Source organism: Aphidius gifuensis, linkage group LG4 (genome assembly GCF_014905175.1).
Source record: "Aphidius gifuensis isolate YNYX2018 linkage group LG4, ASM1490517v1, whole genome shotgun sequence".
Taxonomy (NCBI): Eukaryota; Metazoa; Arthropoda; class Insecta; order Hymenoptera; family Braconidae; genus Aphidius; species Aphidius gifuensis.
In genome coordinates, this window is record NC_057791.1 from 19,268,755 (window position 1) to 19,292,547 (window position 23,793).

The 23,793-nt window shown below is 27.6% G+C and overlaps 2 protein-coding genes and 3 non-coding genes across 5 annotated transcripts; 3 read left to right on the forward strand and 2 right to left on the reverse strand.

Moving 5' to 3' along the window:
- Positions 1-57: 57 nt before the first annotated feature.
- On the forward strand, positions 58-3,115 carry LOC122855482 (transmembrane 7 superfamily member 3-like). The gene is made up of 8 exons (XM_044156869.1): positions 58-258; positions 357-689; positions 815-1,071; positions 1,136-1,307; positions 1,385-1,525; positions 1,590-1,739; positions 2,400-2,660; positions 2,723-3,115. The coding sequence occupies exons 1-8, from the start codon at positions 198-200 to the stop codon at positions 2,914-2,916; spliced, it is 1,569 nt and encodes a 522-aa protein (XP_044012804.1). The 5' UTR covers positions 58-197; the 3' UTR covers positions 2,917-3,115.
- Positions 3,116-5,082: 1,967 nt separating this feature from the next.
- Positions 5,083-23,463, reverse strand: LOC122855483 (paired box protein Pax-6). The gene is made up of 10 exons (XM_044156870.1): positions 22,808-23,463; positions 21,108-21,405; positions 16,829-17,075; positions 16,111-16,291; positions 13,921-14,197; positions 10,972-11,136; positions 10,773-10,855; positions 8,997-9,265; positions 8,643-8,899; positions 5,083-6,419 (listed from the first exon to the last, which is right to left on the reverse strand). Exons 2-10 carry the CDS (start codon positions 21,118-21,120, stop codon positions 6,331-6,333), a joined length of 1,581 nt encoding a protein of 526 aa, XP_044012805.1. The 5' UTR covers positions 21,121-21,405; positions 22,808-23,463; the 3' UTR covers positions 5,083-6,330.
- Positions 11,854-11,925, forward strand: Trnad-guc. The gene has a single exon. It is a non-coding gene; the product is annotated as a tRNA-Asp (tRNA).
- Trnad-guc lies at positions 12,102-12,173 on the forward strand. The gene has a single exon. It is a non-coding gene; the product is annotated as a tRNA-Asp (tRNA).
- Trnad-guc lies at positions 12,298-12,369 on the reverse strand. The gene has a single exon. It is a non-coding gene; the product is annotated as a tRNA-Asp (tRNA).
- Positions 23,464-23,793: the final 330 nt, after the last annotated feature.

Below are 23,793 nucleotides of genomic sequence, written 5' to 3' on the forward strand. Positions count from 1 at the left end.
TTTTCACCCTCTTTATACTTCACCACCCCTTGAGATACCCATATTTTAATGTTGAATTTTACGTTTCTCAGCTGTTGCGCCCTGACGTTTCTATAGAAAAATATTTCAGTGTTTATACACAACAACAACACATCAAGTTTCCTTGGAGGAAAAAAGTCATTAGCTGCTCTCTAATTTACATGAATGGATAATAAAAAATGAAGGAAATATTTATTATTTTATTGAGCATTTTATGCTTTGTCCAGGCACAGCTCAAAGGTATTTATAATCCAAACAAAACCGGTGTAAACATAACCTCAAATATTTGTTATATTTTTGATACATTTGTTGTTAATATTTTTGTTTTTATTATTTAGATAATGGATTTATCAATATAACAATAACAGGATTTAATGATAAAGCAATTAATGGTCAAGCAGTATCAAAAAAAATTGATCTTGCTCCAAAAAGTGTATCAACAATAAAAATTGAAAATATTCCAGTTAATGTTACATATTTAATTATTCAAGTACATACACATGAAGATGATATTATTATTGAGTATAATGAAACTGTTGGTAATCAAACTGAAGTTGAAGGATCCAATATTGGTCTTGTGTTAAATCCACAAGAACCAAGGACAATTATTAAAAATAAAAATAATAAAAATATAAGTGTTCTTGTTGCTGTTGTTTATTATTTATCTCAAGGTAAGCTGATATATTATTTGATGAGTCATAAACATTTGTGTTGTTATCGAAATGTGCATGAATAATAAATATTATAATCACTTTGGAATGTAAAAACATATTAAACATATTTATTTTATTTTCAGGACCAATACCAGGTGCTTGTAGTATAAATTCTAATTTAAATATATCACCGTATTTAAAATTATTACTATCAGATGGAAAAATTGAGGTTGATGCACAAGCAGCATCATTTGAAAAATTAAAATGTGATAATGATAATCAAATAAGCTATGATGCATATCGTTTATTTATAACTGAAGGTGATTATTCATCTGATAAATATTTTTCAACAATATTAAAAATGATTACTGTTGATGATATTATCAAAAATGGAATTAAGGTAATTTTGATTATTTAATTATTGTTTATAGAAATATCATAATGTATGTTAAATTAATTTGTAGATACCAGCTGCTGTTACGACAAGCCAAATGAGAAGAGTATACAGTGCTTATCCTGGTACTGGATCTGCTTATGCTATGATTGCTAATTATGGAAATTATTCATCAGCATATGTTACAACATTTTCATATGCTTGTGATCCATTTACAGATCCTGAATCTTGCAATTTATTTAGTAATTAAAATGAATGATAATTAATTAACAAAATACTTGATTGTATATTAATTTTTTTTTTTTTTATTTATTTTCAGGTGATACATTTACAAAATTTGTTTGTATTGTTATTCTAATAATTGGTAGTTGTTTAACATTTATTGGACATGCTGGACCAAGCTTTGAAATGTTTCTTTGGGGTTCAATAAATGGTGCATTTATTGGCTGTATATTATCTGGTAATTAAATGATATTTTAAATAATAAATTGCAACAAATTTTTTATTATTTATATTATTTACAGCTCCAATTGGATGGTCAATGTTGATTGGTCTTGCAAGTGGTATAGTATCACTGATATTTATTGGAATGGAAATATCATTTATTCCAACATTTCAAGCTGCCTTGACCACATCATCCCTCGCATTTGGAATCATCTATTTTTTTATTTCCGGCAAGTTAAAATACTTAATAAATTGCCAAAGAAAAAAAAAGAAAAACAACTTTATATATACACACACAATAAAAGCCAGTTGAGGAGGGTTTTATTTTATTTTTTTAAATCAGGGTGTAGGATAGACATGGAAAAGGAAAAAAAAAAAAAAAAAAATACTTGGTTCAAGGGATGAAGAGTAGTAGCAAAAAGGTTTTTTTATATATATATATTTTTCTCTCCCTGTGTTGGCCTTCTATCAATGTTATCCAGTCATGTGGAAATTCAGCCAGCCAAATCCCCCCATGCAGAAGCGGCTAGGGCACTCGTGTGCCTCCCGCCCTTTCTCACCATGACGCGCGTATTTTCCTGCAGCCACCCTCGTTTACACACACACATACATACAGATTGTTTCCTATTTTTAACCCCCCTAAAATTTCTATATTTTTACGACCCCTAAAGTTAGAATATGTACTATATATTCCATGATGTATACGATAACCAGCTTGAAAGATTCACATTTACCTAATTGCGTCCCCAATATTTATTTAGTCCACAACCTATTTAGATTACACGCTTGGTACATGGGTTATTGCATAAACTACATTATTCTGGTATGCTTTAAATCACAAAATAGAGCCTTAAGATATTTTTATTTATATTGCTAATTTTATATTTCAGATGGAACAGAAATTTTCGAAATTGATAGACAATTTTTTTTAATTTATTTGGTATTAACAATGATTGTACTTGTATTATTTTGCTCATTTCCATCATATTCAAATGTATTTTTTTCGTCATTCGTTGGAAGTTATATGATACTTTTGCCATTTGATTTTTGGCTTGGATCAAATCTGAAATATATTGTCATTAATATTGTCAGACGATTGACTGTTTATGAATTTAATATTGCAAGAATAGATCATCCATTTCAGACATATGGTTAGTAAAAATTAAATGTATTTTAAATGGTTTTTGATAATTAATATGTTGTTTATTTTTAGATATTATTTTGATGATTTTATGGGCTGGTTTGATGCTTTGGGGTATCAAAAAACAAAATGAAAATGTTGAATTTGTTACAACAGTAACATCAACTGGAAGTTTTCCAGTCTTGAGTGGATCTAGAAATAACAGACGTGTTTTAGTCATTCGTGATTCTGATGATGTAACACGAAGTGCTGGTTTTTTTGCTTAATTAAATTTAAAAAAAAACTATATCACTTTAAAAATAATTTCATGCACTTAATTAGTATATAAGAAATGTGTTTTTTTTTTACTTTTTCTATTTGACAAATATTTTTCTATAAAATAAAATAAAATATAAAAAAAAAAAAAATTTAAATAACAGTGTTGTTGATTAAAAATTAAGAGATAATAAAAAGGTACTAATTATATTTTTTTCTTGTTATTATTTCTTTTGAAATTAAAATGAAATAACATTTATTTAATTAAGACAGTGACACCTAACAATTGTTGATTAATGTTTTTTTTTTTTTCATTTTTCTACTTACAATCTTAGAGGTAATCACAGCAACAATATTATCTTCTTATTCACAACACTTACATTGATAACTGTCGCATTTAAATATTATATAATTCCATTTTCATTTTATAATTTATTTATTTATACGCATTACACTTGTGTATTATTTTTTTTGTTTTTTTAAATTTTTTTTTTACAACTACAAGTAATACAAGAGTACTCGAAAAAATATTCAAACAATTTTCTTGTCGTTTTTTCTTTTTAAGTACTCATTTATCACAAATAAAAAAATTTTTTTAATTTATTTAATGAAAATTTGTAGCTCGTCTGCATTATGATTATTAAATTATATATATTTTTATTTTTTTTTGTACAAATTCGTCGTTAATGAGGGTGGAATAGAATTTAATTAAGAATTTTTAAAATTTTATTTCAATTTGTATTATTCATTGGATAAAAAAATGGATTTTTTTTATGTTGGCTTGTTGCATCTTGGTTTAATGAGTTCCTTTTGTGATAAATCCTCTCTCCAATTAACACCTCCAACGAAAAATTAACGCCACAATGGCTTATTTTTTAAATAATTAAATTATATTTACAAGATACAGGAAAAAATAGGTCGTTTATCAATTCAATTATTTAATTTTCATTTTTATTATTTTTTTTTTTTTTTACAACCTATATTCCCTCACAACTATTTACCAATATATTTAAAATTTTTTTAATTTTTTTTTTCGTCATTTTAATGAAACTTCAGACACCATAAATAAACATTTGGATATAATATTTTTTTTTTATATTTCGATTTTGAATCTGTTACGTAACATTAAACTTTTTTTTTTTTAATTTTTATTTTTAGTTCCAAAAATATAAATTTACGACTAATTTACATTATTCATGAATTTGTTTGATCGTTTTTAATTAATTTTTTTTTTACTTTTTGTTTTGCTCTTTCGTCCCTATTTTTTTTTTTATATTATTATTACTAATTGTCATTTTATTTTGAAAAGGTTTTTTTACTTTTTTCAGTATTATTGTGAATTGGGAGGGTTGTGTATATATGATGCTATAGAATATTATTACATTTGTTTATTGTTTTTAATTATTTTGATAATGCTATTTTTTAATTTTAATATTTCCGTTTGAATTATATATATTTTTATTATTTATTTTGTGGTTTGTTAACTATTGAATTTTTATTATGAGACGTGCATTTTTATCCTACAATTTACAATGATTATTTAATTTGTTTATTTATTAGATTTTTTTTTTTTTTTTGATAAATCATTAGTCTAAGTATTGCTGGGGATTTAAATGAAAAAAATTTAATTGTTTATCCAAATAAAACTTGTTGAATTGTAATGCAAAAAAGAATTTTTTTTTTGCTTTTATTTCGAGGAGTATTTTGAAATACACAATGTACAAGTTGATGCCAATTAGTGTGATATTTTTACCTCGAAAATTCAAGTGACCAGGAGGTCCAGTATTTGAGGTGAATAAACTCCAAATTCACACAACCGCTTGAAAATTAATTAACTTTCATCACAGCTGACTAACTTTTAATTTAAAAAAAAATCTTTTTCCTTTATTTTTATTACCGAAAAATAATAATTTTGATTTATTAAAAATTGACTAATCAATTATCGAAATTTATTATTCTTCGATCATTAAAAATTATATGTACTAAAAAAAATTAACGCTTGGATTTTCCATTTTTTTTTTATTATTATTAATATTGTTTTTATTTATATATTTTTGCGACTATGAGAATTTTTTATATATTTTATTTATTACTTTTAAATGTTTGAAATTATTTACAAATTTTTTTTTTTTTATGTTACAATTATTATCTAACGAAAGTAACAAATGCTATTTTACATTTTCATTTTTTTTTTTTGTTTTTTTTTAATTTATACACGAATTATATTTATACTAATAATAACTACAATTTATTTTATGTTTTTTTTTTTTTATTTTAAAAATTTATTTAATTTTAACAAATAGAGAAGCGTACTTGCATAAGAATGAATGAATAAATTTATTGCTCAAAGTGAAATTAATTTCACAAATATTTTTTTAATTATTATTATTCTATATATATATTTATTTGTAATAATAAATCGCTTTTTAATTTTTTAAATTGATTTATTATTATTGTGTGTTTAAGTATGTACTTGATCAACTAAATAATTAACCAGATTGATTAAATAAATGAAAGAAATTTATATGAAAAAAAAATTTAAAAATAAATAACAGATTGAAGTAGTATGAATCAACGTTTGTGGAAACACGGTATAGTGGTTTAGATACGACGCCATATCTCAAATCCAAACGCGATGGCCGACCCCAAGAAAAGCCACCCTCAATGCTATCAAGAATCCTCCCCAATTTCACCCACAAAATATATACCTCGCTTCTCATTCCATCACCACCACCACCATCATTTCTTTTTTTTTTTTTTCTATATTTATTTTTTTCCCTTATCCCAAAACAGCTCATCTCGCGAATCAGTCAGCTCCCTTTTTTAAAATCTCGCGAGAATACCACCAGTTAACTGACGATAATAAAAAAAAAAAAATTTATTTATTTATCTCAATTGCAATCAGCAAAAGATTTTTATTTATATACTTTTTTTTTTTTTTTGATTTAATAAATTATAAAATGAAAAGAAAAAAAAAAATTCTATTTAATTTTTTTTATAATTAAAATTATTATTATTAATTTCTGAAACCCTGTACTTGTGACCCGGGTATTTTTAAAAACCCTGTCAGTGTTTTTTTAATTTTAAATAATTATGATGATGATGATGATGATTTTTTAATGAGGAATTTTATTGGATAATGATATATCCAATTTATAATTTCACTCACTAGTGTCAGATGTGTTAACTGGTGTTGTTGATGGTGTGATGCTGCTTTGATGATGTTGATGATGATTATGATGATGTAAAATTTGTTGATTTGTTGATGTTGGTGATTGTGATGAATGATGATGTATACCAAGTGATGCTAAAAGAGGTCTTGTCATTAAACTTGGTGATGATGATGATGATGGTGGTGGAATTTGTGGTGGCGGGCTTTCCTGACCAACGAGTAAACTCGCTGGTGGAAACCCGAATAGCTGGGATCACTGAAGTCTTGGCCAATAATTACCAGCTAAATCTTGACTTTGTGATGGTATTTGTACTGGTACTGATACACCTGCTGATATTACTCCTGTAATTATAAAAATTAATATTCATTATTATTATTTTATTTTGTTTTTCAAATTGTTTGATGTAATATTATATAAATAGATAAAAATAAAGTTATATTGTACATTGTATATATAGTGTAAAATCGATGATGGAGAAAATTCATCTCTTCTCAACATCAAACCGTGTAATAACGTAACTAGAGAGAATGTTGTCTGGATGGTGGGCGTTTAATGAGCAAGTGAAAGTTTTGTCGCGTCGGTACGCCTGCCTAAAGCGATTATGATGGATATAGTTGAAGCACGAAAGCACGTTTTACAGAACAAAGTGAGCAAAAACAAAACAAAGACTAAAAAAAAAAAAAAAAAATATTGAGTGGATAAAAATGTATAGTCAAGGGTAAAAAGAGTATATATATAAAACAAAGTCAAAAGAGATTTTTCTCTTTTATTTATTTTTTAATTTATAAAAAAATAAAAAAAAAAAAAAATATAAATTAAACAAGCAAGTTGTTTGTAGACACAAGTATCAACAATATGGTTTTCCAAGAGTGCTTAGTGTTTAACAACCGCGACATACAAGAATATATATGTTTAAAAAAAATAATATACATATGAAAAATATTCGTTTATCAAGGATTTAAAAAATAAAAAATAATATAAAAATATTAAAGGGAGGCTATAGGCAAATAGGGTTGTCCCTTGGTTCAGGTATCCGTTATACAATATATATAAATATAAATATTGTACCACCACCACCACCACCACCGTCACCACCATCATCACCACCACTGACATTCCCAGAATGTTCCACTCTATTCTAGTTGGTACATGCTATGCCTCCCTATTTCCTCCCCTTTGGGTTCGCACGTTATTGAGCGCTCGCCCAGCCGAGGCGAGACCCAACCCATCCACATTCTCCGTTTTATCCGTTTTCACCCCACCAATTTATATCTCTCTCTCTCTCTCTATTTTCTACCCCTCGACCAACTCTTCCATTCGTCTCGCCCTCTAGCAGCAGCTTTTACTAAACGCGACGTTGGCAAGGCGTAAAGGGGAAGTCGTTGAGCTTTGAGGAAAATGGAAAAATAAAAAAATTCAGAAGAAAAAGAATTTAAAAAAAAAAACAAGATATATAAAGTTTTTCAAAAAAAAAAATAAAAACCACTGAATGTTGTTGTTTTTTTTTTTTTCTACCAACCCTCTTGCACATCATCAAGTTCCATCTTTTTACATTCTACTGATGCTTAACGTAATTATTTTATTTTTAAAACTCATTCTTTCTATTTTACTTTTTTTTTTTTCTACCCTTAGTTGTGTTGGGCATTCTTTGATTCAAACCACGCCACCCAACACGAGATTTGTTTTAAAATCCTTTTACAATTCCGCTCGTTTATTCATGTGTATTGGTGTATTTGTTGATGCTCCTGGTGACCAACACCAAAATAGATACAGTATATATTGCGTGTGAAAAAGATTTTTTTTTTTTTGTCTTTGTTCTTTGTGGTATTTTTTTTATCTCACTTTTTCGATTGTAAAGGTAATAAGGGGTACACTGGTAATCCGATACACGCTTTATTTGCAACAATGAATTTACTGTGTATATATTATATCCTAAACTTTTTTAAAAAATCGTTTTTTTTTTTTTTTTTATATTGTAAATTTGTGTTTGTAAAAATTTTATAAACAAGTATTCAAAGAATTATTTTTATATTCTATGAAAAAAAAAATTTTATGGTAATGCTAACTGCACCAACATGTTACTTTATTTTCATTCAAATTAAAAAACATAATAATAAAAAGAGGATTTCCGTAATGCTAAATTCATAATCTGATATTTTTTTATACTTAAAAAAATATAAAACATTTATGCAATTATTTGGCACAGTAGCAAGCTTTCAAAAAAAAATACTAAAAATTAATTTTTACAAATAAAAATTAATATGTAAGCTTGGCTTAAAAAGTGGATAGTATTAAAATAAAAGTATATAAATAATTTGAAAAAAAAAAAAAAGAATAAAATGCGAATCCGGTGGTATATATAAATTTTCACTTTCCCCAAGAGTACACAATGGGGAAGCAAACTTTTTCATGTGTTTGACGACAAGTACCACATGGGATTTACCACGTAAATATATATAAAACTATAAGGGTTAAATTAATAATGACCCACCTGTTTAAAAAATCTTACAAAGCAAAAAAAAAAAAGCCGCTGATTAAATTAAAAAATAAATAAAATGAATTACCAGTAGCAGTGGAGGTAGTTGGCTGATAAGTTGCACCACCAGGTCCAGCTGGTTGTCCTCCTGGTGTTGTTGGTGTGACACCATGAGATGTTGGTATACCACGATGTGGTTGTGAATGTGCTGATGTTGTATGTGCATGTGAATATGATTGTGTTAATGAATGTAATGGTTCATGAAAAACATAAGCTGGATAACCTTCAGCTCGTTGTTGAAGACAACTACTTCCCATTGAACCACCCAAACTTCCTGACATTGAACTGGAATAATTCCCATATCAACAAATTTAAATTAACATTTATAATCTGTCATTTATTTATATTTTGAAAATTAATTTTAAATAATATTAATAATTACCTATAAGTATCTGGCATTGTTGCTATTGGTTGTGGTATTGATGAATACATTGCATTAAATCCAGCATTGAGTGGTATCCTTGGTGTTGCTGGTGCAGCTGCTGGTGCTGATGAACCACCTCCACCACCTCCTCCACCACCACCACCTCCTCCTCCACCTCCACCACCTCCGCCACCTCCACCGCCAACAACCTGATCAACAGCAGCACGTCGTTGATTACGTAATTTTTCTTCTCTACGCCATTTTGCACGACGATTACTAAACCATACCTACAAAAAAAAAAATATAAATATATATTTTTTTTTTATTCTAATAGGTATATTTGCATTGCTTTAATTTTTTTTTTTTAAATCTATTTTTTCTTTTAATAAATCAACATTCATTCTGTTCAACATTTATTCATGAAAAAAAATTTAAACTAATGATTTTCTATGTATATTTTTTAAAAATAATAAAAATATGAATTTTTTTCAGTCGATATATATTGTGTGATATTTTTTTTTATCTTTCAAGCATTGTTGGAGTAAAAGTTGATGGATGATAATCGGCGTGGACCCCTTGACGGGCAAGAGACAGGTTGGGAGGATGGTTTAACTGCTTGAAAAGTCAGTGAATGTATATAGAATAGTGAATTGGCAAGTAGTTTTGATATATATATACATTATTCTATAGAAAGACCAGAGGGTAGGTAGATATGAGAGGGGAAGAAGAAGCGGCCAATCAGAGACCAACCGTCCCCCGGGACACGACGTTGCTATGGTACCGTCCGAACCCTCTTAGGCCTCCAAAACCTCCATCTATATACCCTCTTTATTATATCTATATTCTATCTTTTTTTTTTTTTCAACCCTCTTTATTTATCCATTTTATCATACACATCCCGTAATGTCTACATACATGTAAATATGTTTTTTTATACATAAAATATGTATCTTTAGTTTTAGTCATTTATTCACAACTTGACATGTGATGAAATCCATGTATCATTAACACAAGTGTATTATTAATTCAGTGAATAAATTTAAACACTCGTGTTCAACTGACAAATAAAAAGAAAGTGTTTATTTAAATTTTTTTTTTCATAAAGAAATTAATTTTTTTAACTTGTAAAATATATTTTTAGTTGATGTCATTATTTTTGTTTATTTTTTTTTTATTTGATTTTATATATTGCCCTCTTATTTTTTATCATCTCACTTTGGTACCTCCTGGTTTCCTGCACTTAGCAAGATCAATACCAGCCAACGAGGCTTGAAAACATGCGTCAACATGGTCTTGCACTGTTAGCATATACGAAAACATATATAACGAATTCTAAATCTTTCATTTATATCAAACAAACATACATCTTTCTCATTCACAAAATACATATATACTGAGTGTGTATATTTATAAATCAAACTAGCTTTATGTATATACTGATTACTGATACATCAACACGTATTTGTATGCATTTACACAATGATAAAACAACGATGATAAATAAAAGCTATAGGTTTAAACAATGTCCGACAATTCTGCGCACATATTAGCTCGTGTTATATGTGTATGTCACCTCTAAATAATCTGAACTATCTGTTTATTCGACACATAAATTATATACATGATTTGATAGTGAATATATTTATTTTTCTATATAAATATTTTTCTAATTATATTATTTTTATGTGTGAATTTTATTAGGTTTGAATTTAAAATATAATGATTTTAATTATGATGATGATGATGATTAAATAACATTGGAGAAACATACACTCAACGCACATTCACACTCACCTGGATACGTGCCTCAGGCAATCCAATCTTCTCGGCGAGACGTTCCCGCGCAAATACATCTGGATAATGAGTCCTCTCGAATTCTGAAAATTATTTTAAATTATTTATATTTTATGTGTTAGTTTTTATTTTAATAAATAATTATTTATATTTATTTTTTTTAATTGGATATTTATGTTTTTATTTTTTATATATTTACCTTTTTCCAATGCGTCAATTTGTTCATTGGAAAATGATGTACGATTACGTTGAAGTTTACGTTTAAGCCTTAATCGTACTTGTGAATCTTCATCGCCTGATGAATTGTGCTCGGAATTACCGTCTGATGTTGTTTCTTGTTGATGTGACAATAGTGATACCGTATCTGTAAATAAAAAAAAAAAAAAAAAAAGAATTTAATTTTATACCAGTCAATTGAATAATTGTTGCAAGTTTTTAATAATTAGTTTCATATATAGTTTAATGATAGATCATATAGATCATGTCTCCGTGTGGTATAGGGGTTGGAAAAAAGGCGGAGAAAAGTGGACGAAAAACAGAGAAAGGTAGACAAAAAACGGAGAAATATTTCCACCAGGGACGTATAATATTATTACAAATATTATTAATTTAAACAATGATATAATTTATGAATAAATGAATTTAATATACATGGATCAAGTTGATGAAGACATGAAAGGTTGTTTATAGACAATTCAAATAAAATAAATTTCAAATTTTTTGAAGTTAATGAATTGTAATGTGAAAATAGTGGGATTATAACTTTGTATTTTTATAATTATACATTTTGTAAGTTTTTATTTTCATTTTTTTATTGGTGATTTTCTATAATAAAGCTTGAAAAAATTTAGCACTTTCTTTTATTTGGAATTTTTACCGGTAAAGTCTATATGTTTTCTATACGGAAAAATACAATTATTATTATTACAATTTTTCCGTATAGAAAACATATAGACTTTACCTTTAAAACAGAACTACTTTTTTTGGCCCTTAATGAAATATTTACTATGGTCAATTAAAGAATTGTTGTTATTTTTTTATCTCGAGCTTCATATAACATAAAAATGTCCAAGCATCCATATCTTCGGTAGTATAGGGGTGAGTATCCCCGCCTGTCACGCGGGAGACCCGGGTTCAAGTCCCGGCCGGAGAGTTTATTTTTTGCTTTTTTATTTTGTTTATTTATTTATAATTTTATTTCTATTTATTATTTACTTAATTGTCAGTTTAAAAATTTATTGAATTTTTTGTTTTGCTATTTTTAATAATTACATTTTGCATTTATCGATAATGGGTCTCTTATAGTGCAATAATAGATCATCGATCATCTCTTCGGTAGTATAGGGGTCAGTATCCCCGCCTGTCACGCGGGAGACCCGGGTTCAAGTCCCGGCCGGAGAGTTTATTTTTTGCTATTTTTTTTTATTTAATTATTAATTTTAGATAAAAAAAAATTAAATTTTTGTTATTATATTATATGGATAATATTTATGGGCCTTATTTTTATAATAATAGCAAAAATAAACTCTCCGGCCGGGACTTGAACCCGGGTCTCCCGCGTGACAGGCGGGGATACTCACCCCTATACTACCGAAGAAGATGGACACCACTATTTGTAAACCAAACAAAAGGCAAACATCATATTTCAAAATTACCAAAGAAAAAACTTTTTGTTTTGTATTAAACTTACTATTAAAAGTTTCCAACAATTATCTTTTTAAAAAATATTCATGTATTGTTATAGAGTAAAATTATAATTCATAAAAGCTGTATTAAATAAATAGAAAATAAACGAAAAAACTAAATGAAAGAAATAAGTTCAATTTGTAGTAGACAGTCGGCTGTCAACCAGTCCTGAGCGTCATGCGATTATATTCCGCTTCCGTGAATCGAACCCCGCGCGAATTTAAGCGTCAGCTGGTTGTTTTCTCACTTGCTCCTTCAATAAACCGGACATTGAGGGTTTCTACTCATCATCTATAGTTTTATCCTTGTATATTTGAAGCATTTCAAAAGTCTCTTCAGGAAAATACCAAGCTCTTAGTCCAGTTGACAGCCAACACCAATACAAACACAAAACACATACAAACAAAGATCCAAAGGAAAAAGAGAAAATGATAAAAATAAAGAGAGAAAATTTATCCAATTCAGGGAAGCTTTGTGAGTTTCGAGAAAAGAGGGTTGTAAAAGCAAGACAGTTGACACAGAGAAGAAGTCACCACACCAATATCCACCATCACGTATAACTAGCAGTAAAACTACTTGGATCATGGAACGTCTCGATTGCAGTTCGTCCGATTGCACTTGATTCCATTTCACTGAGTTTACTAGCTTCACCTATACACACTCAGTATCCCACCCCTTGTATTAATTTATATATACATCATGTCAACAACAGAAACAATGCTAATTTATCAAGTTTTGTTTTGCCCAAAAATACATACAACTCTCGAGGATTAAAAATAATTCAAAAAGTAATGATAAAAAGATTATTGGAGATTTTTACACCCACCCTATCATTTGCCCATCAGGTATATCTAAAGGTATATAAAGACAAAAAAAAAAAAGAAAAAGAGAAGGCTGTATGAGTGATGGACAATGGTGAAGAAGGAAAAAATATATTGGGGGAGACATTGAGTGTTGGAAGCCTCTGAACAGAGTCGATTTCATGGGTACATAGGTTAATCTGACTATTGAACATTTAATGTGGTACTGAGGAAAAATTCTCTAGCCACATCTGGAATCGTCATCTGCGGGACAATCTGTGCCGCAATCCAAAACGCTTGAATGATTTGATCCTATTAAATAACGTGCGAGGGCTGAGAATAATATAAAAATGAAAATATATATTTTGAATCATCCACGTGATGATATAACTTTGTTCTAACTCAAAAACTTGAAGAAGAAAAAAAAAAATTCCAAGAATTTTCATTTCAAAAATGTGTCACAATAAAAAAAAAGAATAAAAGAATTTTTATATACATGCGATGCCTTCTTGAACTTGTCCATCAACAGAAGAGCGATTTAAAAAAGAAAAAAAAAATCCAAAGGATAATACCCAAGTATTGCGCCCTCAAAATTCGGATTAGGATAAAAAAAAAAATCTAAAGTAACAATTTTAAATATAGAAAAAATGTGAAGAATTTACCAGAACGTTTTAATAATGAATCATCACGAGTATGAAGTTGACCAGTTGGTATCAATGATTGTCCTGATCCTGGTGCTGTTGTTGTTGGTATACCAGTTGCAAGTGGATGATGTGATGGTGTTGCTGAGTACCATGCTGGTGGCCAACCAGTAGCTTGTCCATTGAACATTCGTAATTTATCATAAACACTTTCAGCACCTTGATGTGCTTGTACTGCTGCTGCTTGTTGTTCCTTCTGTGATGCTAAATTTCTCAGTACCCTGTTTATCGAGGACACCTGCATTTTGATCAACACAAAAATAATTGATAAGACAATTGTTGTCAATAAACCATTTTTTTTATTTATCAAAATATCCCATCATTCTTTTTCTTTTTTTATTTATTGTTTATTTTTTTTTTAAAGGAAGTGAATTGAATTTTATATTAAAAATAGATTTTAATCAACAAAATTTTATTATTCTATATTTATAAATTTTTTATTATTTTTTTGATTGTAAAATATGACAATGAGGAACATTGTCATTGAGTGGATCAACTGGTCCAAAGAAACTCTATGGTTATATGAATATAACGGTTAAAATTTATGATGAAGAAAAGGGTCGGTGAAAAACAGAATTTGGACTAAAATGAAAGGACACTAGAGCTATCCAATTATTACATAAAACCACTTTGCCTTGTGGCTTGCTTCAATTCTCTGTTGTACATCGTATAAATATACAAACTGGTTAAGATAAAAAGTATACTTGTCTCTCACAGTCTCGAGTCACTAACACTGATTTATTCTACATCTATTCTACAGTTATATGTATATAAAATATAATACGAGACATAGAAACAAACCACTCGTAATAACCATCAAAAACTCTTAACAATATTCCACAAAGTTATAACGAATTGTCATCCAATTTTGCATCAATTTTCCATCTCTTTATATTTTATTTCTTTTCATTTATCCAGAATGAAAATTTTTAAAAATAAAAAATATATCACAGCTAAAATTAATTAAAATAATTTACATCTGTGATTGTAGAAAAAAAAAAAAAATAATAATCTATATTCCCCTTAAAAAAAATAAGGCAATTCACATCAGTCAAAATCAGCCAGTTGGTAATTGATTTGTAGGGTCGCGAAATAATTCAAAGGATGAAATTTTTTTTTTTTTTTTATTATTTCTGGCTCGTGCGGATGAGTTCTTGAAGGCGGGTGGCTGTATTCTCATCTGTTAATCGAAGCCAGTAGTTGGCCATACAAAACAGCCACACAAATCAGTACCTATGGCTATGAGTAGTGATGCAGGCCATTACACGCCTTACCGATCACGAATAATTGTTGAACACACACGCCTAAATGATTCCATTCATCATAGTATTATTTGAATGCTGCTGAAATTTCTCTTTTTTTTTTCCTTTTTTAAACTAACGTGTGGCAAAACTTTTTACCAACTATGTATAAAAAATTTCAAAGCTAATAAAATTTTATATTTTAATCATTAATAATTTTTTAAAATCGATAAAATTGGTTTGTTTATTTTCACATTATTATTAGGCTATTTTATTTTTTTTTATCCGGTAGATAATGATAGTAACGCGTGTCCAAGATATTAAATTGAAAATACGAGATCTTGTAAATGGTCATTTTCCGTTTACTTTGATGGGGCTGATGATGATGATGATAAAGATTATTCAACAATTGGTATAGAATACCAGGATGTTTAGAAAGATATATATATATTTTCTTTTCTTTTTATATAAAAGGGAGACAGTGAAACTATTTTATTGACTGGTGTAGGGTGGACACAGTCAGGATCAAGTAATGGAGCGATTACCCCAACCCTAATCGACCCTTTATCTATGACCCCCTGTCCACCCCCTCATCATGATCGTATTGACGAGACTTTGATTAGGGTCGAGTGCCAGGATCCGACGGGTAAGTGTGTCGATCTTCAACTTCTTTTTTTTTTGCTTTATAAATACACATGTACAAGATCTGCCTCTTAAGCTTTTGCCCCCTTTTTTTTTTTTCGTTACAAAATTGTATTTATCTAAATGTCGTTACATTTATATTTCTAAAGAAACATTTTTTTTTTATTTACTCAAAGGCTCATTTAAAATAAATAAAATTTTTTTTAAACTTTAACTAGTATAATGATAATTTTGATATTTAAATTTAAGTAAAAAAAAAAAAACTTACACTTGGTATATTGTCATTATTGCAAACACCCTCTTGCAACAATCTGTCTCGTATTTCCCATGCAAATATTGATGGACATTCACGTTTATAATCAGCAATTTTATTAACAACTGGTGTTGTTGCAACACGTGGTTTACTACCACCAATTGCTCTTGGTTTTATTGAGCCAGTTTCATAATATCTGTAAATTAATAATTAATAGCTGATATAATTACTGACTTGAAAAGAATATATATAAATTTTAAAAAATAGTATAAAGCATATGTGGCTCAACAAGATTTGGTGGATTGAATAAATTCGTAATAGTAATCTTGTATATATGTGTGAATAGTAATGACCACAAATTATATGTGATGAACGAGTCACAATGTGAATTCATTGTATTCCCCTTGCAATTTATATACACCACAGCTGAATATATATGTTCTCGTTAAAGATGAATAGCGTTTGAATGTCCTAAGGGTAAATTCAATTCTATTGGTATATTATTGTCAATGTATATGCGCACGCGTCTACACATATTACATGTCTGGATTACGAATATATTCAATCATCAAATTTACAATTAAATAAAAATAAAAAAAATTAAATTTATTAGCCAATGGCTTTCTTGATAAATCATTGTTTTTTTTAAATCTTCTAGATAAATTTTTTATCAAAGTAAATATTAAAAAATGTTAGGAGAGCTTTAAATTAAATTTAAAAAAAAATGACATACCTTCCAAGTATTTTAGAGACACAACCATTGCTGACTTGTAATATTCTTGATATATCACATGGTCTAGCACCACTGTGTGCAAGTTCAACAATTTTTTGTCTTGTTGAATCAGGCAATGGTCTTCCATTAACATAAACACCACCAAGTTGATTAACACCACTGTGTCCAGCAGCTGAACATCCAAATATTGAATTTTGTCCAACCATACCACCCATACCTGGACCACCACCATGCATCAAATCATCCTCTGTAAATTTCAATTTCATACAATTTAATCTGACACACATATATTCGCATACAAATGTTGGATTAACATTGGCCAAGCATTAAAGTGACACAATGTCAATATATACATGGTATAGTGCAATTTAATTCAACCACATAATTTATGCCTCATAAGATTTAATTAATTAAAAATTTAAAATCTTTAAATTATTTATATTCAATTATTTTGTAACAATTAAATGACAATAATTTTTAACTTGATAAAAAGTGTTACGCGCACCTTTTAACAAGTTAAAATTTGAAATGTAATTTGGTTTTTTAAATGTGTGATAAAATATTTTAATTAATAAGCAAAATAGTGGAAAATTAATTTCATCTTATTTTCATGTCTTATGTATTTCTTGCTTTTGCCTTTAAGATAAACACAAATATATTTTCATAAAATTATAAATGAGAAACATATTAAAATATTTTACTTTGAAAATTGAAATTAATTTTTGCTCTTAATATAATGTATAGCTTGCTTTATATAAATAATTTTAATATTAAATTAATTTTTTTTTTCTTTGCTTGTATAGTAAATAATTTATTAATTATAATATGTTTATTATTAAATTTAATAATGATGAAACATATTGATAAAAATAAAAATAATAAAAAATGTTATATCACACATTGTGTTAACTATGAGATACACATTTTTTTATTTATAATTTCGCGTTAATCTATGCAACGACCAGGCAAAAGCGAGTCATGCCGCAAAGTGATGCAAAAAGGTTCTACTTGGCTGAGCGTGAAACGGGACACAGATTAAATCCTATCCACTGACAGTGTGTGCAACGACGTCGCGGCGCTCGTCGTCGTCGTCATTCTCCAGCTTTTTTTTTATTATTTTTTTTTCTACCCTATTTTATATATATTTATTCACTTTTTTCATCCAAGTGTCTACATACTCTTTACTCATCCTCACCAACCAGCAGCAATTTTTCTCTTCATCTCTTTTTTTTTTTTACTTGTTTTTTAAAATATTTAAATTTTCAAAATCATTTTTTTTGTAGATGATTTAATTGTTTTAATTTTAATACAAGCTAATAAATATATTTTAATTTTATATACTGCTTTTTAATCGACAAATAAAATTATATTCTTTTTTTTTATTTAAATAATAATGCACTTTGATGTGCAATTACTTTTTTTTTCAATTTTTTTTTTTTTTTCAATTAAAGCATCCTCAACGCATCCAATTGAGCTATAAATATTTTTTTTTTATATTCACAATCGCTCTTTGAATATTCGTTGAACACATTAAGCCATAATGAGTCTCGATTTCTAAAAAAATTTTTTATTTCAATTTTTCTCTTTCAATATCGAGGGTACAAAATCATGCCGGTTCTCGTTAACGCGACAGCTCGAGTGTATTTTTAAAAATAATCATAAAAAAAAAATTGAACTGTGTAGTCAATGAAATTCAAGGACTTCGATGAATAACCCCATCATTTTTTTTTATTCAAAATACCATTTGAAAATAATTTCATAATTAAAAAAACAATTTTATGCGTGGAAAATTGGCGATTTAATTACCCTAGATTTTCATTATCCACTCTATGATCATATTCAACAAATGCATCGCTGATTTTTAAATTTTTTAACATTTATATTTTTATATATTTTTTATATGCAATTGCACGAAACTAGAATGAACATTATCCGCATCGTATCGTGTTTTGTTTCCATTATCGAATAACGATTAATCGCATGTTACCCATCCTCCATTATTATCTACTTTTGCATGTACATGCTAATGCCAAAAAGGGACGAAACATGGTAAAATTGTCAAACCAGTTGTATAAACACTTAAATTAAAACCACAAAAATAAAAAATAAAATAATTAAACTTCATGAACAAATTTAAAATCAAATTATATTTATATTCCTTTTATTTATTTTTTTTTTTTCATATCAAATATGTTTTTATCTAATAATTAATTAATTTAACATTGATTTATAAATATAATTGATTCAAATTTTTATATAATTTATTTTTTTATATATCAAGTATCTATTGGATAAATATTTTTCACTATAAATTCATTTTCTTTTGAGTTTTGCCACATGATACTTTGATTTTTATTAAACGTTGGATTAGATATTATAAAAAAATATAAAATGACAACAAGGGGTGCTTTTAATGCACGTGCCAATATACTGTCACATTATGTCAACATTAATAAATTTTAAATATCCATCAATAAAATAATAATTATTATTTAAAAAAAAAATTTATTCTAAAAAGAAAATCCATCAATTTTTTTGTATATTCTTTTAATTTTATTATTAATTAATTTTTAATGATAAAATATAAATTATATGTATTTTATCAAAACTCTAATGATGAATAAAATAATTATAAATATTTTTAACGATGATGATAAGAGTGTATAATGTATATCTTAATGAATAAGGGGAATGCCGCATCAAAAACACCCTCTTATCATTTTAAGTACATATTTTTACCTCGTTGAAATTTCAAGATCTCTTGTTAAATCATTTCACTCATTATACATATATATATTAAATACTGAAGTGTTGATAAACTCTCAACTAAAAATAATAAATTTCAAAAAAATTAATAAATATTTATAAACAAATAAATAAATAATCAAATTAGAAAAAAAAAAAATTCATAAAATTTGATTAAAAAATAAAAGAAAAAATTGATTATTAAATATAAATAATTAATTGTTAATAAATATAGAAATTAATTATGATTCTGGATATATATTTAAATAATTAAAGAATATTTATTTTGATGCATATAGAAAAGCAGTGACTGCGGTTGGCCCATAGGTTTTATCTTGTAACTTTATACATATTGATAGTTTGTTGGCTTCCGTCGGGGCAACAGCCCCAGTTCATGTATTAGATAATAAAAATATATAATATGAAATAACCAAGGGTGACGACATGATGTTACCTTTTTTACAATTTTTTTTTTTTTTTTTTATTTCAATGTTCACCTAAAACACCCACTCGGCCTCACTCGACCCCTAAGTCACGCCACTCTATACAACGCTCTTGCAGGGTATCGGGTTCATGATCCTACTGTTAACTTACAATACAAAAAAAATATATATTTTTATATAAGAGAACCCGCATTACTGACTTATTTTCATGTGGCTAATTTTTTTTTTTTTTTTCTATCTATTTTTTAAGTATTTTTTTTTGCATTCAGTTTGTCACTCGATTAACCCTAATTTTCCATTTTTCAATTTTTGATTTTCTATTTATTTATCAATAATTTTTTGGTATAGTATTATATAATAATTTATTTATTATTTGTTTTTAAAAATTGGCTTTTTTTTTTTGCTTGTAATCATTATTTATTCATGTATTCATTGATATATATAAATATTTTTTTAAATTATTTATTTTTAGTATTATCTTGTCGATAAAATTAGCATATTTTGAATTTTTAATGAGACAAGTATAGTATACTTGATCATTTCTTATATGTTGGTTTTTTTTTTTCGAAAAAAATTGAGATTTTCTTTTACGACTCGTTTAAATACAACCAAGATAATAATAGATTGGAGAATTTTTATTAAGTGCCGGCAAAATGCTTATCGTGTCGTTTTTTGGCTACCGAATCAAGAACAAATAAAATTAGTTGTATAAAAAAGACTAAAAGAGTTGAAAGAATTTTTATTTATTTAATTTCTTTTTTCTTTTTTTATTTAAAAAAAAAAAAAATGACTCCCCGTTGTTTCAGAGAAGTTGGGATATCCCTGATGGACATTCTCGACAACATTCAACTTGAAAAATTTAGCTAAAATCAATTTTGTATCCTCGTCAAATTTAATATGTATTTATATATACATATAGCCTGTTCATTTCAAAATTTAAAGACAACTTGATTCAATATCTTTAACACATATCTCATGATAAAATTCTTTGTGCAATTTTTTTTTATTTTTATTTTAAACTTTGACGTGTTTTTTTTTGTTAAAATATATTTGGATTGTTAATGGGATGATGATTTTTTTTTTGGACTAACCTTTGTGTGGCATTTTCCAAAAAGGTGGCTCGGGGGTGGATGAGCAAGGGTTAGCCACCCCCGCGCCTAACAGCGTTCTTGCCGCGTGCAGCGCCGCCGCGGCCGCCTCTCTATTTCTAACAGCCGCAGCGCTTGGCGGGTAATCTGAAACTCCGTCACTTCCAATGACACCACCACCACCTCCACCACCACCCCCGTTGACAATGTTTGTACCACAAGAACGTAAATTCAAGCAAAAACGTACACCACTATTTGATACACCACCACCGATGCCACCACCGGCAACGCTAACACAATTCTAAAAAGAAAAAAAAACATATTTTATTAATTAATTAATTAAAAATATATTTATACATCAAAATAAAGTTATTTAAAAAATATTTAATATATTTTAAATTACCCAAAATGATAATTTAAATTCAACAGATAATTTACAATGAAAATATTGAAAAAAAATATGAAAAAAAATTTTTATTTTAATTTGATAATATTTGTACAAACAAGCTGAATAATTTAAATGTTTTCATCGCTTAATTTTGTTGATATTGTTGTGGTTAAAAAAAAAAAAAATTTTATGTATTCATTATTGTATTTATATATTTTTTTTTTTGTACAAGTGAAAGGTATATAGTCTCGCGAAGGAGTATAACACGATATTGTACCGTCGGCCACTTTGAAAGCATCAAGATCACACGTAATAAAAAATAAAAAAAAATAAATTTATAAATGTATAAAGAATAATAATAAATTTTATGAAAAAAAAAAAAGAGCCTTTTCATTCGTAATAATGATCATAACTGCCTCGTAATCCTGAAGAGTTAAGCCCCTGCATACGCCAAGATTTTAGCCTTTAGCATGTATTTTAAATTTTTTAAATATATTTTTTTTAAATTTTCTTTTTAACTGTACAACTGTGCCATTGCCTCTTCATCACACTTCTATAAATCTAGTTTGTGAAAATATAAATGTAATGAGTTTTACGCGGTTGCTAACGAGTTTTGCTTTTCACTGGTTCAAAAGCCTTCAGGGATTTTATTTTTAAAAAAAGTATATCGCTCTATCTTCTTGCTTTTTTTTGTACAATAAAATTATAATTTTATTTTCATCTGGTTGTTACATATTTCATGAAAAATATGCCATTTAAGTGCTCTTTATATATTTTTAAAACTATTATTAAATTATTTTTTTATTATAATAGCTTTTTTGTGAAAAAAAAAAATCAAAATGTACATCAAATTGAATATTGTATACTTATAGGTAATATATCCTTCGGGTATATTTAAAAAAAAAAAAACATAATAAAAATACCAATATCAATTCCAAAAAATGAATTGGAAAAAAAAAAAATCCGCTTTACCAGTATTATCCTCAGTGTATTTTAAAAATGACAAGGACCCGCAATAAATATACAAGAGAAAAAAAAATAAATATAAAAAAGTATCAATCAGGTATTTGAAACCGAAGACTGAGTCTTGGGGGCTTAAAATTCGTCGCAAGCGAGACTTGTGGTTTTTTAAATAGAAAAAAAAACATAATAAAAGCAAAAAAATGATACACCAAGCCGCTCAAGTGCCCCACTATATTAACAACAATGCACACACAAAAATAACGAGTTTTAAAAGACACCGTAATTTCCCCAAAATAGATAAATTAATTTATAAAATTTATGTAATTTAATTTTCTAAAAAATAAACACATACCGTGTCGAGAATGGCCGTGATCAGGCCGGATCCTGTCACCAAAGAAAAATCACTCTACTCTTTATTTAAAAAAAAAATAAATTTATAATAATAAAAATTAATCACTGAATTTATGAAAAAATAAAAAAACAATATTCACTTTGCTCCAAAAAAATATAAATTCACTAAAAAAACAAATTTCGATATTTTCACTTTCACAGTTATCTCAACAAAAGTTTTCGAAATAATTTCTTAGAAATTTTTCGACAAGCAATCCACATTCACCGTCGATCATGTATAATTAATATTCACTTGTAACATATCCCGTTAATAAAAATCATCATCACGTTTACAACTAAAATCACAATTAAAAAATGTTAATATATTTGTTTTTTTTTTAATAAATATATATTAATGTATTTTTACAATTGAAAAACAAAAAAAAAATAAGTAAAATCGTTTCGTTATGGATAATTTATAATTTATCTGGTTGATGATTCTTTGTCGCGGATGATTGGACGATTGAGCGACGGTGCATTTAGTTGATGTTGATGTTACAGCACGTGCGATATATTTAAAAACCGGGGGTGCAATGACGCGTCGCTGTGCTGCGATGCGCGGTGCCCGATTGACCACCAGTGTCTGTTTCGTTACCCTTAGCTTAAAACGTAGCGCAGCGCAACACAAAATAGTCAGAAATATATTTTAGTATATTTCACATCTCTTTTCATCTCTCCCCTAGCCCTTATCCCACCCTTCATCCCCGATTTATACATATATATTAATCCCCTCTCTTAATTTTATTTTTTTTTTTCTCTTGCTCTCTCTTTACTATGTTTAATAGTAAAAATATTATTCCCCTTATTAACTATCCTTGTTTGACACACAGTGATTTTGTATTGCTCCAAATATTTTGTCTTCACCGTCGGCACGTTGGAGTAAAATGTTGGCGTGGCTTTGGGTACCAGAAGAAGGAGAACTATCGAATCGACAAGGCATATTAAAAT

Coding starts and splice junctions, on each gene's coding strand:
- LOC122855482 (XM_044156869.1), top strand. CDS start 198: ATGAAGGAAATATTTATTATTTTATTGAGCATTTTATGCTTTGTCCAG. Junction 1,526..1,589: donor TATTGGCTGTATATTATCTG/GTAATTAAATGA, acceptor TATTATTTACAG/CTCCAATTGGATGGTCAATG. Junction 2,661..2,722: donor TCATCCATTTCAGACATATG/GTTAGTAAAAAT, acceptor GTTTATTTTTAG/ATATTATTTTGATGATTTTA.
- LOC122855483 (XM_044156870.1), bottom strand. Junction 10,856..10,971: donor AATTGACGCATTGGAAAAAG/GTAAATATATAA, acceptor AATAATTTTCAG/AATTCGAGAGGACTCATTAT. Junction 8,900..8,996: donor ACAATGCCAGATACTTATAG/GTAATTATTAAT, acceptor GAATTATTCCAG/TTCAATGTCAGGAAGTTTGG.